The 15,123-nt window shown below is 46.8% G+C and overlaps 3 protein-coding genes across 10 annotated transcripts in view; 2 read left to right on the forward strand and 1 right to left on the reverse strand.

Moving 5' to 3' along the window:
- The window catches only part of bmb (brambleberry), an 11,907-nt gene extending 6,828 nt beyond the window's left edge, over positions 1-5,079 (reverse strand). Inside the window, exons 1-13 of one of the 4 annotated variants that reach the window (XR_003886421.1) lie at positions 4,960-5,078; positions 4,289-4,545; positions 3,467-3,595; positions 3,201-3,386; positions 2,858-3,080; positions 2,645-2,761; positions 2,399-2,578; positions 1,952-2,158; positions 1,738-1,879; positions 1,031-1,092; positions 846-955; positions 562-683; positions 292-493 (exon numbers count right to left, since the gene is read on the reverse strand). Coding sequence is in view for 3 of the 4 variants with exons in the window: in XM_029828912.1 (XP_029684772.1) it covers positions 355-493; positions 562-683; positions 846-955; positions 1,031-1,092; positions 1,738-1,879; positions 1,952-2,158; positions 2,399-2,578; positions 2,645-2,761; positions 2,858-3,080; positions 3,201-3,386; positions 3,467-3,595; positions 4,289-4,543 (1,872 nt within the window). In the remaining variant the exon portion in view is untranslated. Of the gene's footprint in view, positions 1-230; positions 494-561; positions 684-845; positions 956-1,030; positions 1,093-1,737; positions 1,880-1,951; positions 2,159-2,398; positions 2,579-2,644; positions 2,762-2,857; positions 3,081-3,200; positions 3,387-3,466; positions 3,596-4,288; positions 4,546-4,959 lie in introns of those variants that run through there. The other 3 variants (XM_029828913.1, XM_029828911.1, XM_029828912.1) reach the window with 3 other exon arrangements.
- Positions 5,080-5,117: 38 nt separating this feature from the next.
- Positions 5,118-8,804, forward strand: pycr3 (pyrroline-5-carboxylate reductase 3). 4 transcript variants are annotated; one of them, XM_011615169.1, is made up of 7 exons: positions 5,118-5,191; positions 6,824-6,917; positions 7,010-7,074; positions 7,156-7,335; positions 7,411-7,623; positions 7,744-7,836; positions 7,919-8,804. In XM_011615169.1, the coding sequence occupies exons 2-7, from the start codon at positions 6,830-6,832 to the stop codon at positions 8,120-8,122; spliced, it is 843 nt and encodes a 280-aa protein (XP_011613471.1). In that variant the 5' UTR covers positions 5,118-5,191; positions 6,824-6,829; the 3' UTR covers positions 8,123-8,804. The 4 variants fall into 4 exon arrangements, with proteins under 4 accessions (XP_011613471.1, XP_003974491.1, XP_029684778.1 ...); XM_003974442.3 differs by lacking the exon at positions 5,118-5,191 and adding an exon at positions 5,196-5,331; XM_029828918.1 differs by lacking the exon at positions 5,118-5,191 and adding an exon at positions 5,233-5,276.
- A 187-nt stretch (positions 8,805-8,991) lies between these two features.
- LOC101076077 (uncharacterized) lies at positions 8,992-14,545 on the forward strand. Of its 2 annotated transcripts, XM_029828909.1 has the most exons (11): positions 8,992-9,132; positions 9,859-9,868; positions 10,793-11,999; positions 12,376-12,484; positions 12,556-12,627; positions 12,981-13,043; positions 13,283-13,364; positions 13,445-13,557; positions 13,636-13,833; positions 13,899-14,093; positions 14,425-14,545. In XM_029828909.1, exons 3-11 carry the CDS (start codon positions 10,795-10,797, stop codon positions 14,461-14,463), a joined length of 2,076 nt encoding a protein of 691 aa, XP_029684769.1. In that variant the 5' UTR covers positions 8,992-9,132; positions 9,859-9,868; positions 10,793-10,794; the 3' UTR covers positions 14,464-14,545. The 2 variants fall into 2 exon arrangements, with proteins under 2 accessions (XP_029684769.1, XP_029684770.1); XM_029828910.1 differs by lacking the exon at positions 12,981-13,043 and having other exon boundaries at positions 8,993-9,132.
- The last annotated feature ends 578 nt before the right edge of the window (positions 14,546-15,123 follow it).

Here is a 15,123-nt window from a genome sequence, read left to right on the forward strand (position 1 = left end):
AAAAAAAAGCTCAGATTTAATCTGTGGTGGCTCAGTCTGAAATTCATTAAGCAGTTCTTGGAATTTTATTACTTGGATTTAAATACGTAGGGTTTATGGAATATTTTAACTTGGTTAAATCTTGATATACAACATGAAAATATAGAGGTGATTAGCTCTTTCAGGGAACATTCTTAATGTGTGGAAATCAACCAAATTTTAAATTTCATACTCCATGAAGGCAAATTCAGTACTTAAGATACAGAGATAATTTATTAATTTAAAAGCAAGATTATAAAATGAGACATTTACAAAAAATGCTTGTGCAGCGCAGACGGGGCCTGAAGTGGCCCACAACCAACTAACGTGGAGATTTCAGGCCTTATCAGGGTGAACGTACGAGGAGTGTCCTCCCTCGTGGACTCTGCAGTACTCCTGTCCAGGCACAGCTCTCTTCTTACAAGCTTTGCCAGTTTTTGTGATTCCATTGCACAGCTGACGGCCTGAAAAGGAGCTGAGCGGAGGGAAAATCCTTCAACGTTTCAAACTTGTGATGTGACATCTTAAATCTACCGTCCTGACCTGTTGCTGATGACCGACGACGTCGGACACGCACTTCGCGGGGGAATCGCAAAGTCACGCGAGTCGTTCACAGCATCAAAGATCCCCCCCAGGTTTCTCAGAGGGATGTCATCAAACAAGACCTGGAAAATCCCCCAAAACATATACTTAAAGAAAATAAAAATAAATCTATATCTGTTCTTATCTACTCCCAGCATAAAACACAATTAAATTGAACTGGTAAGGTTAAAAGACAAGAAGGCTGAACTGGGGATGTGGCAAGCAGGTTATTCCTGACAAACTACCTGTGACGCAGGCCTGGGAGTTGACGAATTACAGGAAACACTTTTCATAAACATGGACTCTGGTTTCCACTGTCTGTGAGGAGGTGAAACTGCAGATATGGCAAAATCACCTGTGTGTGAAAGCACAAGTCAAACCAAAACCAAATAACTATTCTAACCGGAGGATGAAGTTTTGACAGTCAAACCTGAGCCAAAGCTGTCCTGATGAGACAGGTTGTCCTGCTCCATGAAACCATCCAATTCATCTCTGTGGGAATAAAGCAGCAGATCACATCAAGAACAACATTTCTGTTCCAGAGAAACTCATCTTTTACACATTTCCCCCTCAGTGTTTTACTTTTTGTTAATGGCCAATTTACAGAACAAGCGTGAATACAGTAGTACAAACATGTTCATGTACAAAACTGAACAGAATCCAAAGGATCTGGCCACACACACACACACACACACACACACACACACACACACACACACACACACACACACACACACACACACACACACACACACACACACACACACACACACACACACACACACACACACACACACACACACACACCTGTGTAAATACAGACATACGCACAGCTTATACAAACCCCCGAGCAAACAGCCACTATTTACACTAACTGCATTCATTTTCGTTTTTGACAAGTCCATTGAACACACCCTCTGCTTTGCCTTTGTCAAACTTGCACAGTGAAGTTCACCATTTTAAAATGGTGAAAGGCATACTTGTATTTTTATGGTCCCAGTTGTTTCACAGGCATCAGTGAGATACATTGATGCAGAGTTGAGCCAAAAACTAAGCTTCACTGCTTTGTCACCTTTTCTATTGTCAAAAATTACTTCTTTTTCCTCACAAAGTTTAAACGGAATCCTCCAGACTCACTTCTGTGGTGTAGAAGATGGTGGATATGAGCAGAGGGAAGAAGCCTTCTGCTTCTGGGGCTCGATGATGTCACACAGGGCGAGTGGCGGTGGGGCAGCTGGTCTTCTGAAACCAGCCCACAGCTGGTTCACAAACCAGTGACCTGCAAAAGTCACATGAACAAACTGAAATACGAGCCAGAAATGCTGCGATTGCATCCTCTTCGGGTTTGTACCCAGGGAGAGTGCGAGCAGCAGCAGGCTGAGGCTGCCGAGGTCCAGCGCCGGTTGCTGGTTCACCTCTGCCGCTGCGTTCAGAGGCACGCTGAGCAGCAACGCGGCCCGAGAGAACGCTGGACAGCGCAGGAAGGTCAGCAGGACGGCACACACCACAAAATAGCCTGCGTGTGCAATACATGTCCACATGGCTGTCAAGCTCAAGCCTGGAATTACAAGGCACACAAAAGGTTTAAGAACATTGATGAAAGTTTTACAGTCAAACGTTGATTTGATCATCTACACAGTTTAATGCTTCAAACTTTTTCATTTCATGGTATCACACAATATTTTTTATACTTCAATCCATTTTTTGAGGGCAGACGGGTTAAAAACGTCCGATTCAATCTGTGCTTCATTAAAGGGAGACGGGGGACGAGCCCAGGAGGGGCGTGATCATGTCTCACCTGCCCATCCCAGGTAGCCCTGGATGATGTGAAGCCTTTCCTCCACGCGACCCTGCATGTTGTCGATGTAGTGCAGCATGGACCCCAGCGTGCTGTTCATGAGCTCCAGTTTGTCCATCAGGTCGCTGTAATACTGAGACGTCTGGTCCTGGTACTGCAGAAACTCCAGCATGCTGCTGTCTGCCCGCAGAAGAACACATGAATAAAACCACAAACAAAAAAAATCAAGTTTGTGATATTTATTACCGATTTTTTGGTAGATGTCCTGGGCTTGATGTCTGACATCTGTCAGGTCTTTCACAATGGACTGGTGGTTCTTCTGCACCTCTGAGCCTTGGATCTGCAGATGTTCACTCACATTCTCTAAAAAGGAGCGACGGGTTACAAGATGTCATGTAAAACTATTCACAACGACACGGGGTCTGAGTTTGAAAAGCAAGAAGGCAGCAAAGCTTCTACCCATTCTCTGAGTGATGCCCTGAATGAGCTGGGCCACCAGTTCCTGTCCTGAGGCGATGAGGGCTTTTTCCTGGCTGAGGCGCCGCAGGTTGTCCGTCAGTGAACTCTCCATTTGCTCCTGACCTTCATTCAGTTTCCCCTGTTGGGTCTGCAGAGCCTTGTGGCCGTCCAGCAGCTTGTCCAGCGAGGCTGCAGTCAGTTCCTTCAGTTCCAGCTGGCCGTCCTGGGTCAAAAGGCAAAGCAGGACAATTGTAGCAGTGTCATTTTGAACATACACTATCATGACCTTTTTCTTAATTTTACTTGCTTATGCACAACCCTGCTGTCCATCCAGGAAATGTACCTTGAGGTCTTTCATTGCGTCTAGTTGGCTTGTTGCCGTGGAGATGAGAGCATTGACCGTGTGCTCGGCTCTGCGTCGAAACAGCTGCTGGCGAGCCGAGTAGCAGACAGCGCGCGCTCTGTTGCTGATGATGTGGTAGGCGTTCCACGTGTCCGAATCCATGTCCGCCGTGCACTCTTTTAAAGTCTGAAGAATCACAATGGGGGGTGGAAATAACAACGAATGTGCGAGAAGCACCGCCTTCTTTCCATCAACCTTTTGCTCACCATTTCCTCCGTGCACAGGTAGGTCCGGCGCCCCTCGCTCTCGGCCTGACAGTTGAACAGAATCACACCCAGTTTTGCGAGCTGCTCCTCTGACAGACTGTCACAACTGGCTTTCAGCTGAGCGATCACCTTCAACAGAATCAGAACATTGCACTCATGTTAAAAGCGCTAATGCCGACAGTTTTTATATTTACACACTGCCACTGACTAAAAGCCCGTTAGAACCAGTCATTTGAAACAGTGTCCCATTACAACCAGTCTACTTAGACCTCTTTCCAACAGGAACAACTCCACTTGGAGGAGCAAGTCAGTTTGTTACTGCTAATTTTCCCCTCTTAAACTTAAGAAAGGGTGTTAAATGAGTGGGGGACCAAGTAAGAAGAATAAAACTTCTCACTTTCCTAGGGAATTTTTTCACGGTGACATTTTCAAAGTGCGTTCGCCTCATCTGCCAGTCTACCGTCGCAAGTAGGGAAATGTGGAGCGGCGTTTTCGGACTGTTCAAACCAGCTGAGAAAGAAAGGAACTAAATTCCCAGTTGTTTTTCCACAATGGCAAAAAATGTACATAGTTAATTATGTTGTGTTGTGCAACATATGTGCGTATGCAACGCACATCAACGCCAATTGTAAGAATCCTCCATAGTTTTCCAAATAAATATAACAGGTTGATCATTTTGACTTGGTCATTTCATAAGTAGCTCGCATGCTGAAAAAGTGTGAGCACCCCTGGATGAGTATAACAATCCCCTCCCCCCACCACCACTCATTATTCTTAATTGCAGCTCAATTATATCAGTTTGAGGTGGATTCTTAGACAAACCCTGTAATGGCAGCTGTCTAATGGGCTGATCTCCATCTGTTTTGCCTCAGCTAAAAACTTCTCGTCGGCAGTAACCATCTCAAACTGAGCCTCCTTGGCAAGCAGGGTGGGGGCCACAGAGGGAGGTGGAGGTGCAGCTGCTGGTGGAGGAGAGCCCGTCTCCGACCGCCTTATCCACTCAAAGAGGCCCCTGACTGCAGGAGCTGGACAGACCAACAGTGCGGTCAGCAGATAGACCAGGGCGTGGTGGAGCATGTCTGAAACACAAGAAATAAAGACAGATTTTTTTAATTTTACATTCACGGTTAGAGACAGTCCTGGATTCGACAGCTGCAGCTTGATGTTCTCACACCAACGCCAGCAAACGTATCAAATGTGCGATTATTATTTCTGCATTAGATGCTCGCACAGCTAACGTAGGAGGCACATATTAGACAGTAAAAACGGTAATTCATGGTAGAGTAAAGACCACAGTCAAGACTTGCCCAGGCATGTCTGCTCTGCGGCACAAGTTACAATAAACCGCCTCCTGTGCACCACTGCAACGTGGGATGCACACGGACAAGCAAAGACAGGCACTTTGTGTTTTAAGTGCAATGCACCCAACTGCGCAACCTAAATAGATTCTAAATAAAACTTTCAGCATTCCAAATAATTGTTGGTCCACGTACCTGCCGAGGACTCCTGCAGGAGAGCTCCCCTCACAGCTGAGGACAATGACAGCTAATGTTTGTGCACGTCATCTCACCGGCCTATACGTCATCGACGCGGCCAATATCATTGGTTGAGTATTTAAGGGGCGGGCCGGAGGAGGCAGTAGGTTTGATTTATGTCACAGGCGCTACAGAAAGACACTCACCGGGCTCGCTGACACTGCCGCCCCTCTGGCGCAGCAGCTGACGTGTGAGTAACAAACGCACAGATAGTTCACGCTTTTCGCCTGCCCGCGGATGCGTATCCTGTCTAACATGCACCTTTAACGGCATAGGTACAATTGATTTTTTGTTGAACGACGAACGTCAGACATTCAGAAAAATCCTCAGGTGAATACATAAGCTAGCACCAGCGTTAGCCGGTGTCGCTCTCGCCGTCTCCTGACACTGTCACTCCGTGTTATTTTATGGTTGTCCAGCAAATAAGAAGCACGTGTATTGTATTTCTAATCTCTTGGATTAGTCCCTTGCTAACCCTGGCTCTGTGCAGCGGGGTTAGTTTTCTACTATTGTGGCATGTTTTCTGACAGGATTTTTAAGATCCTAACTTCATGTATGCTAAACACAGCTAAGCTTTAAGTTAGCAGCAGCCTCCCGTGGGCATGCTGACTTCGTATTAGCCTCCCAAGCCGTGTGGACATTGTGCCGTCGGGCTAGCCTTCACTAGCCGCCGAGCTAACTGAGATACACAACAATGAATGACTCCACCAACAAGAAGCAGAACTGGGACGTGAGGGAGACTGAGTTGTTGCTCGAAATCCTCAAAGAGCTGGACATCAAGAATTGCTTAGACGGCAGGAAAGTGAGGAATAACAAACTGTTCAAGGTGGCGCATCGGAGAATGACAGCAGCCGGGTATCATAGGACTGTGGATCAGTTAAAGTTTCGTTGGAAACTTCTTAAAAGTGCGTACTACAAACGACAGAGAGAGCCAAACTCGCCAGCACCGACCAAAATTCAGGGTTGGTGGCGGTATGAGAAGACGATGGTTGCTATCATGGAGTCCAGACACTCCCTGGTCGGAGATGGGGTCCTCAGCTCAGACAGGAATGATGAAGTGACTGAAGAGTCGGATGGAGAAGCATCGATGCTGACCTGGCCGCAGCCCTGCACCGACACTTCCACTCAGAATTTGGATTTAATTGTAGGGATGATGCAGATGCCATTATAGCTGTGTGCTGTCATGTGGATTATTTGCTACTTGCATTCATTTCTAAGCCAATTCGGTATTTCGTTTCGTGACGTCGAAATAGTGATGTTTCGGTGGGATTTTTCTCCCAAATGAACCTTCAAAAGTACTTTTAAAACATCCAGTCTTTATTATTTCCTATCTGAAACCGGTAACTTCTGGCTGCATGATATGGTCACCAACGCAGCTATTTTACTTACAATATAATGTACATATCGTTATATTTTACTATACAGTTATTGGAAGTTATGTTTTATCTGATGCGTGAAAAATGCATCCTAAAGATAACGGTTGTACACGATGCATCTGTGGACGTGCACGTTTGTTTAAAATGGTGTTTTGTCACATTTTTCCCATCGCAACTTCTTCAGATTTCAATATTACACTTGATGTATGTATCTACTGATTATATTCAAAATATAATTATTTAACATAATTAGTTATTCTTAATTGCAAGATTGTTGTTTTTTGTGGATTTGGCTGATTTAGCAGATCGAGGCTGAGCTGTTGATTTACCAAAGAACCCATAAAATGTTTTCTAGTCACATTCTTGAGTACGCAGGTTAATGTTGGAATGATTCTGGGAGAACCCTCCAGCTGCTAGCATGACATTGATGCTTCCATTTCTCCTAGATCAAAATGGACCCAGAGATGGACCGGCAGCTGAAGGTCGGGTTTATCGGTGCAGGAAACATGGCTTTTGGAATCACAAAGGGCATGATGTCAGGTGACTGGGGGGGGGGGGGGGGGGGGGGGGGGTGCAGAGCTGAAGGTTATCGTAGGTAACATCAAGTAACAGTGGTTCTGTTCTCATTAAAGGAAATATCCTTTCTGGGAACATCAAAGTGAGTGCCCCTTCCATCCGGAACCTGGGACGCTTCCAGGTATTTATCCAGTCTCGCTGGGCCGATCGGATGCAGGCGCGCGCCGCCCTCATGTCGAGCATTTCTGCCTCTGGATTTCAGGAGCTCGGGGTTCCCGTCACTCACTCCAACACAGAAGTGGTCTGTGGCTCGGACGTGGTTTTCATCGCGGTCAAACCTCACTTGGTTCCGCACGTCCTCGCTGAGATCTCGCCGCACGTCACCGATAGGCACATCGTCGTGTCCGTCGCAGCCGGAGTAACGCTGGCCACATTAGAGGAGGTGAGTCTGGTGGAGGCTGCAACACGGGGGGGGGGGGGGGGCAGAAGATCTCATGTTCTGCTCTTCCGACTGCAGCTTCTACCTGAAAACTCGGTGGTCATCAGGATGATGCCCAACCTGCCCTGCTTGGTTCAGGAAGGGGCTCTGCTGTTTGCGCGTGGATCCAATGCAAAGCCCGAGGACGGCGCGCTGCTCCGCTCCTTGCTGCACCGCTGTGGGTTGGTGGAGGAGGGACCCGAGACGTGGCTCGACATTCACACCGGGCTAAGTGGGAGCGGGGTCGCTTTCGTGAGTCTCAAAATGAAATCCACCGGTGGATCGCCTCCGTTGGTCTCCATCTCGTGACAAATGTGATGTGATCTCAGCTCCGGGGACCCGAAGCTTGACGCGGGTCACTGCTCTCCACAGGTGTACCTGTTTGCGGAGGCTCTGGCGGAGGGGGCGGTTAAAATGGGAATGCCGAGCGCTCTGGCGCACAGCATCGCGTCTCAAACCGTCCTGGTCAGTCTCACCCTGCCGTTTCGCTCTCCGGAGTTCTCGCTCCAGACTCATGTTTCCTGCTTGATTTGGTGTCTCCTGTCAGGGCGCTGGGAGGGTCTTGTGCGATTCGGGGAAGCATCCGGCTCAGTTGCGCGCGGAGGTGTGCACCCCGGGCGGAACAACCATCTACGGGCTTCACACCCTGGAGCAGGGAGGCGTGAGGGCGGCCACCATGAGCGCTGTGGAGTCCGCCACCGAGAGAGCCAGAGAGCTCGGCCGCAGGTCTTCAGCGAGATGCACGAAGTAACCCTCGCACTTCCTGCCTTTGAATGACCTCACGGGAGCTTTTCCAAGCGGAACAGCAGGAATTATTTTCCTTTTTTTGAACCTTAATTCATCACAGATCTTCCGTTTGACCACCTTCAAATGATGTTTACGTGGACGATTGAGCGTCTTCGACACTGACCAGTAACAGGTCAAAGCTTCTGACGCATCATTTCTCATGTGCAACAATAATCATTACTCTCCGTTTCGGAAATTCCGAAAGACTAATTTGAATATGCTCATAGTTTCTACCACATTTCCGGTTTGCTGGTGTCTCTTTCAGCCGTAGCTCTCGTCGTGAGATACCCCGATTCATCCCCCGTTATGCTGCCACGTCGCCATGGCGACACGTGTCAACTGTGTAAATAATGCACAACCATTTCAAACAATTCTGCCATAACTTACATTTGTAAAAAGTCTCAATAGTTGCTGTTACTGAATATGTGGATCGAGGTGATGACTCTGTATCAAATGGTCAATTGCACACTTTTACACATAATTTATATAAAATGATATACAGTACTGTAAAAAGCTGTTTAAAATTCACATCCACATTATTGTTGTTCATCTCTGTGATGGATGTCTGATGTAAAGAATTGGAGCCATGGCTGTGGAGATTGGAATTGATGTTTTAAATTAAAATGTGATATTTGGTCAAACTGCAACCAGCTTTGTGCTTCACCTTGTTTGAAAATATTCACTGACATTTTGCAGGGTTTATTCTAGTCAGTGGATAAATGGCAGCCACTGTATCAAAATAGAGGATGTTGGGGGAATAATGGCCTTATAATCAAACACGGGGAACAAAAAGCAGCCTCTCAGGGCATCATCATCATCATCCTTTTTGAACCCTCTCCCCTCCCCCACACTCCAGGCTCCAACATCGCCTCCTCCTCCACCTCCTCTTCCTCCTTCCCGTTGTCACTCACGGCTGGAGAAGACACGTTTTAGGCACCGGCCTGCTTCCACGCTCCGCAGGGACTAAACTCGGCAGTAAGTACCGTTCTGTCCGCTCGACACAGGCGGCTTAAACGTGCGGGAATAGTGACGGAAGTCATTTAAAATACACACCACGATGCGAAGCCACCTCGAGTCACGAGCGCGTCGCGTGTTTTAGCTAGCGGCTAGTTAGCTGAAGGAGAGCATGTTGCTAATGCTAACGCGGTGTCACGCCGGGTGAAGCCCCGCAGCAATGGCCGCTCTTCCCCATTGAGAAACCGGCTCTCGCCTCAAAATGAATGGGGTGATCTCAATCAGGTGTGCGCATTAAAACAAGCATTATTTTGAGACACCTTCATTTAATCGGCTGATATTTCTTTCCAGTTAGAGTTGTGTCACAAGGTGGCTACTGTTAAGGTTAGCCGACACACCTATTTCAATATGACAGCTTATTGTTTAATAAATTGCTAGACAGGTTTCTCCTCTTAAAAGGGCACACTAATGTTTGAATGGCTTTCAACAACAATATGCATGATGTCTTGCCTCTTGAGGAGTGTTCCTATAATGAAGCATGATCCTAATGGTTTGATCTGGAGGCTGAGTTAATCTAAACAGGTCGAATTGACCTGAACAAGAGGTAAATAACGAGTTTTTGGCTAAATATGTTGATTTGACAGCAAAGTCCTGCTCATTTTCTCTGTTGCTTCCTGTATCCAAAAGGCAAAAGTGTCATGTTGAAGTCTTTTAACGCGTTGACTCTTTGCACCATCTTGCATTCAGTATTTGACAGGTGAGTCCCATGGCCACAGTCCCCATTTGTGCCTGTTTTCTTGTCTTTTGTGCCCGTTGTGTTGTCATTGTTTTATTGGCTCCTTGATGTTTTGATCAATGATTCTTGTCTTTTTTCCAATGGCCCGCGTTTAATTGGAAAAACCACCTCTCTGTATAATTTGATACTAGTTTAAGTTCATCACCTTTTCAAAGGAAGGTGAGTTAAGAGTTGAACCGCCAGGTGTGAACAGTGGTTCTCAAAGACTCCTGCACAAATCAGACCATATATTCTCTCCAAACACCAGAGAAATATGTGGATTTGTTGCTCCATTTTTCCTCCAATAAAAACTTAATCGACTCCCAGGATCCTGAGACCCGCTTTTAAAATCACTGTTCGAATAATTAAGCAGCAAATAATTTCTAAATTTGTCCACATGGCATTAAATGTTGCATGACCTGTCCTGCATAGCTGCTGATTGCACTGCATGAAATGACCGTTATTTAAAATGACTGATATTTCAGGTTTACTAGTAGTTTTTGTAGTTTGCATGTTCTCCTTTCAGTGTCAACTTGAGCTGAAGTCTTGAATTTTGCTGCTCAGTTATGATGGAAAATTCTTAAAGAATGTTGAGGTCACATTGGGGTAATTGAAGTACCTCTACCTAGTTACACTAAATGCATTTCCATGGTCGCCATGGCGGCGGTTTACGCTGTCATGAGGTTATCAGAGAAAACTGCTGTGGCAGTAAAAACCTGTTTCTGTATCTGGGTGCTTGCATGGATTTCATCTTATGTCCTGCATGTTAAGCGTTGCCCTGAGACGTTTCCACTTGCGGAAAGTCTCGTTTGATCCGATTTTGTTGGCTAAACGTTCCCGTGTCTCTCTGTATCTAACCCAGAAGCCTGTACCTGTTGTTCTCTCTTTTCCCTCCCTGCAATGAAGAGATGTCTCAGAAGCTCTCCCAGTGCTCCGCCCTGGAGCGGTCTGAGAATGATCCGCCTTCCAACAGCTGTCAAGCGGAACGTCCTGCAAACTCAGACGTGGGACGTAGGAATAAGGCCCAATCGGCTCAAAGAAACGGAGAGACGACGACGTCATCGTCCCCAGAAAGCGGTAGCTTGAACGGAGAGGGGAAGCAGGCTGGGAAAAGCCGCCGTCGCAGGAAAAGGTCGTCCAAACCGGGGAGTCGACCCGAGGCGGGGCAAGCTGACGGTAAAACTCTAAACGAAGCGAAGCCCCGGCAGGCCGCCGGGCAGCCCGCCGACTCCCGCGCTGAGCTGAGCGGCCTGAAGTTTGAATGTGCCAATGTTTGGTTTGAGCGCAGCGTCTATGAGCGGGCAGAGAGCCTCTACCAGCGCTGGCTGGCCAGCTCCTCCGGTGGGACCACCCAGGCGGCCAAAGCACCGTCGGCGCCAGGAAAGAACTCCAAAGGTCCTCCGTCTGGTCCAGCGTCCACGTGGGTGAACAAGGCGTCCTTTGACCACGCGGGGTGCCAGTTTGTAGAATCCCTGGCGCCCGTTCCGAACTCTTTGCACATTCCGCCCCAGCCCGGCAGCTCCGGTGTGGCCAGAACGCCTGACGAAGGATACCAGTCTCTCACGCCAACTCCCGTTCAACAAGCTCTTGTCACCCCAACCAGTCGCCAGTCGGTTAATGGATTACCTCGCATCCCCGCGGAGCTGCTCAGGGATGTGTGGCTGGAGAAGCCCTTGTATGACCGCGCCGAAGCCGTGTTCTACCAGAATCTGTACGGCAACAATTCCGCCAAACGATCCAGTTGTGCCCCCACCTCCAGGAGCAACGACCACCCTCAAAGCCTTGTAGAAGAAGAAGAGGAGGAGGAGGAGGAAGATCAAGTAGCCGTGGAGGAAAAATGGGTGGTCCCACAGGGGAAAGCAGAAGTCTTCCACGCTCTGCTCCCCATTCAGGAAGAAGAGGAGCCAAATGAGGTTCCTGAGAAGGAGGAGGTATCGAGGGTGGGAGTTGGTTACTTTCTTCACCCCGACAGTGAGCCGGTGTGGCTGGACAAGTGGCGGTTTCAGGCTGCAGAGAGCCGTTTTCACAGTGTCAGTGGGACTGAAGCTGCAGCGGGACAGAAAAAGAAAAATCCGAGACCAGCATCTTCCTCCAGTACCCCACCCAGGGACAAGTATGACCAAACTGGGGGAGTGGATCTGCTTCAGATGTTTCATCCTCATCATTTTCTTTGCTTTGCCTCTTTGGTTCCATGAATGTGTGGGGGAAAACATCTTTTCTTTTGGTTTGAGTCGTCGTTGAGGTCTTCGTTTTTTTTCTGAATGAATGTCCACATCACCACGTTTCACTACGTGTGTATTTATTTGGTTGTGTAGAATTATGTTGTTCATCTGTGGGATGTGTTAATACGACTACGAACCAGTCCTCTCTCCATCTAAATATGAGTTGATATCTCCACTTTATTAAACCTGCTTATTTCCCCTCCTCTCTTGTTTCCTGAACCTCCTGTTCACACTTCCCTCTCTCCGTCCCTGCTTTATCCGCTGTAGAACCATGACATCAGTGGACTTTCTGGCTCAGGAGAAGGTCTGGTTTGACAAACCTCGCTACGATGAGGCGGAAAGGTGCTTCTACGAGCGAATGAACGGCTCTTCACAGGTACCAGCACGCCTCCCTTTTGGATCGGAGCTGAGAGAAATGTGATTAAATGAATAGTTTTATCTTCTCAGGACGTGGGGGCTAACTCCATCCTGCAAGACATTGCTCGGGCCAGAGAGAACATCCAGAAGTCTTTAGCAGGAGTGAGTTTTTCTCTGCTACTGTTGCCTCATGTTCTACGATTTCTATTCATTAAATACCAAAGCCACTAATTGTAAAGAGGTTTTTTCCTATTGATGTGGTGAAACAACCAGGTTGTTAACGACTGAGATATTTTTGCTCCATTAAAAAAAAAAAAAAAAAAAAAAAAAAAAGACTTATACAATGCGGACCGCCTTCCTTTGTCCTTGTCAAAATAGTTCAGGTATTTGCAGAAAAATGTCACTTTTGCTGTCAGACAGGTCTGTGCGGTTTGAAATGTTCTGCATTCTGCATTCATTCCTTTCTGCTCGGGTGCTTTTTCTTTCGGGGTTCAAATTCCGTCCTCACGTCTCAGCTGAAGGCTACCCTGTGTAACAAAGGGGCTGCTCACTCACCCCCGAAGCTCCACTCCCAGCTTGTAAGTTCCCCCCCATCGCGTGTCCTTGGAAGCATCGTTTTCCCAGCCCTGCCTGACTTTAGTAGCTTCGCTGTTTGGATGGCTTTTGGTTCCTGGTGGAGACCAAACAGCTTTTTAATCACTTCTGGCTGCATCTGTTTGGTGTGGACACATTTGCAGTTTGCTTGATTGCGTGTTGGTTTTAAATAAGATTGTATGGTCTGTTTTTCTCGCTATATGTAAATGTTTTTTCGATGCAGAGCGGGAGCAACTCCGCTGACCAGGGAGAACTTGTGTCCCGCATCAAGAGCCTGGAGTTGGAAAACCAAAGCTTATACACAGGTTTGTGCGCTCATTTTCATCCCTAAAGGGTGTGGGGGGGGTGTCAATGTTGTGAACTCACTATGAGGACTTTTCTCCAGTGATTGGCGACTTGAGGGCAGCGCTTTCCAAACTAGAAGGTCGCGTGGAGGTTCTGGAGAAGTCTCCTGTCGCTGCTGTCCCAGCTTCCACTCCAGCAGTTCCTTACACGAATGTGAGCCACGGCTTTACTCCGCCAGCCATTACAGCCTTTACGCGCCCTGTAGTCATGCACATGTGGTTCGTCTTAAAGGGTACAGCTGTACAGCAGAAGAGTGCCCCAGCTAAAAAGCAAGACGAGGATGACGACGACGATTTTGACCCGTTTGGTAGCGATGACGATGAAGAAGCAGAGAAGATCAAAGAGCAGAGGTTAAAAGAGTATGCGGAGAAGAAAGCCAAGAAACCCACCATCATCGCCAAGTCTTCCATCTTACTGGATGTCAAACCTGTAAGTTCCCTTTAACACTAAACCTGGAAACGGGTGGTTATTTAACACTTTTATGGTGTTTTCAGTGGGATGATGAAACTGACATGGCAAAGCTGGAGGAGTGCGTGCGCTCCGTGCAGACTGACGGTCTGCTGTGGGGTACGTCCAAACTGGTTCCAGTGGGATATGGCATCAAAAAGCTTCAGATTGCTTGTGTGGTGGAGGACGACAAGGTGGGGACAGACTTGCTAGAGGAAGAAATCACCAAGTTTGAAGATTATGTAAGTACTATTGTAAGAATCTCACTCATTGTTTAAGGAGTAGCCCGAGTGTTAAAATGGTGTAATGTTTAAAGGGTTTTCATCCAGAAAATGTAAGCGCTTAATCAAGATCAGTTTTGGATATATATTCTTTTACAACTGTTATTTCATCACCTGCCACCAGATGTCGCAACTAAGAAAAAAGCGAACAGGTTTTTTGCCCCCCATTCTGCATTGAAAGCTTATCCAGTATGTTTCACAAAGCTCGGATTTAAAGATCAATCGTAAAGAATATGTCATGGACGTGTAAAAAAGACGGCCGGGGATATTAATCGATTCTCCTCTGTTTCAGGTCCAGAGCGTGGATGTAGCAGCCTTCAACAAAATCTAATTTTTGGTGTCTTTCTGTGTTGTCTCGCCTGTTTTCTCTGCTCATTGTGTCATCGGTTAATAAATACGAACTCTTGCACTAATGCTGTCGTCTCTTATTATAAAACACATCTGGAGATCTAGTGGGAATGCTTGTTTTTGCTCCTTCATCTCTTTGGTTGCATGAGCGTGTGTGCAAACTGCTGTTAAAAGACAACCAAACAGCGGTGAGACAGCAGATATTTGGAATATTTGTAAAGTATTGAAATGGCTTGAGAAAAATCCCAGTTCTGTAGGTCAGATTCTGATTTTAGACTTTACTAGGCCGTCTTCTTTTTGCATTCCTCCTCAAACTTTTAAGACTGAGTACAAGACATTTATATTAAATGTCAGTTTCTGATTTGCCTTTAAGGGTGAATAAATAAAACACGTTTAATGGGTTGCAATTTGGTAAACAAACAAATTTAGCTGTTGTGCCTACATGTTTTCTCTGTAATTATTTTTTTCTGCTTCAATACATTAATCATTCTCATTTGGTTAAATTGTTGCCATCAGCTATCCCATCAATAACGCAGCATTTCAGCAAAGACAGCCTTCTGTAAAAGACAAAAGTAAAGACTAATTGGACACCGTCTACAATTTTGAAGCCTCTGGCAGCAGTGCAGTAACTGTAAGTGCCTGT

This window comes from Takifugu rubripes, chromosome 20, assembly GCF_901000725.2.
Source record: "Takifugu rubripes chromosome 20, fTakRub1.2, whole genome shotgun sequence".
Classification (NCBI taxonomy): Eukaryota; Metazoa; Chordata; class Actinopteri; order Tetraodontiformes; family Tetraodontidae; genus Takifugu; species Takifugu rubripes.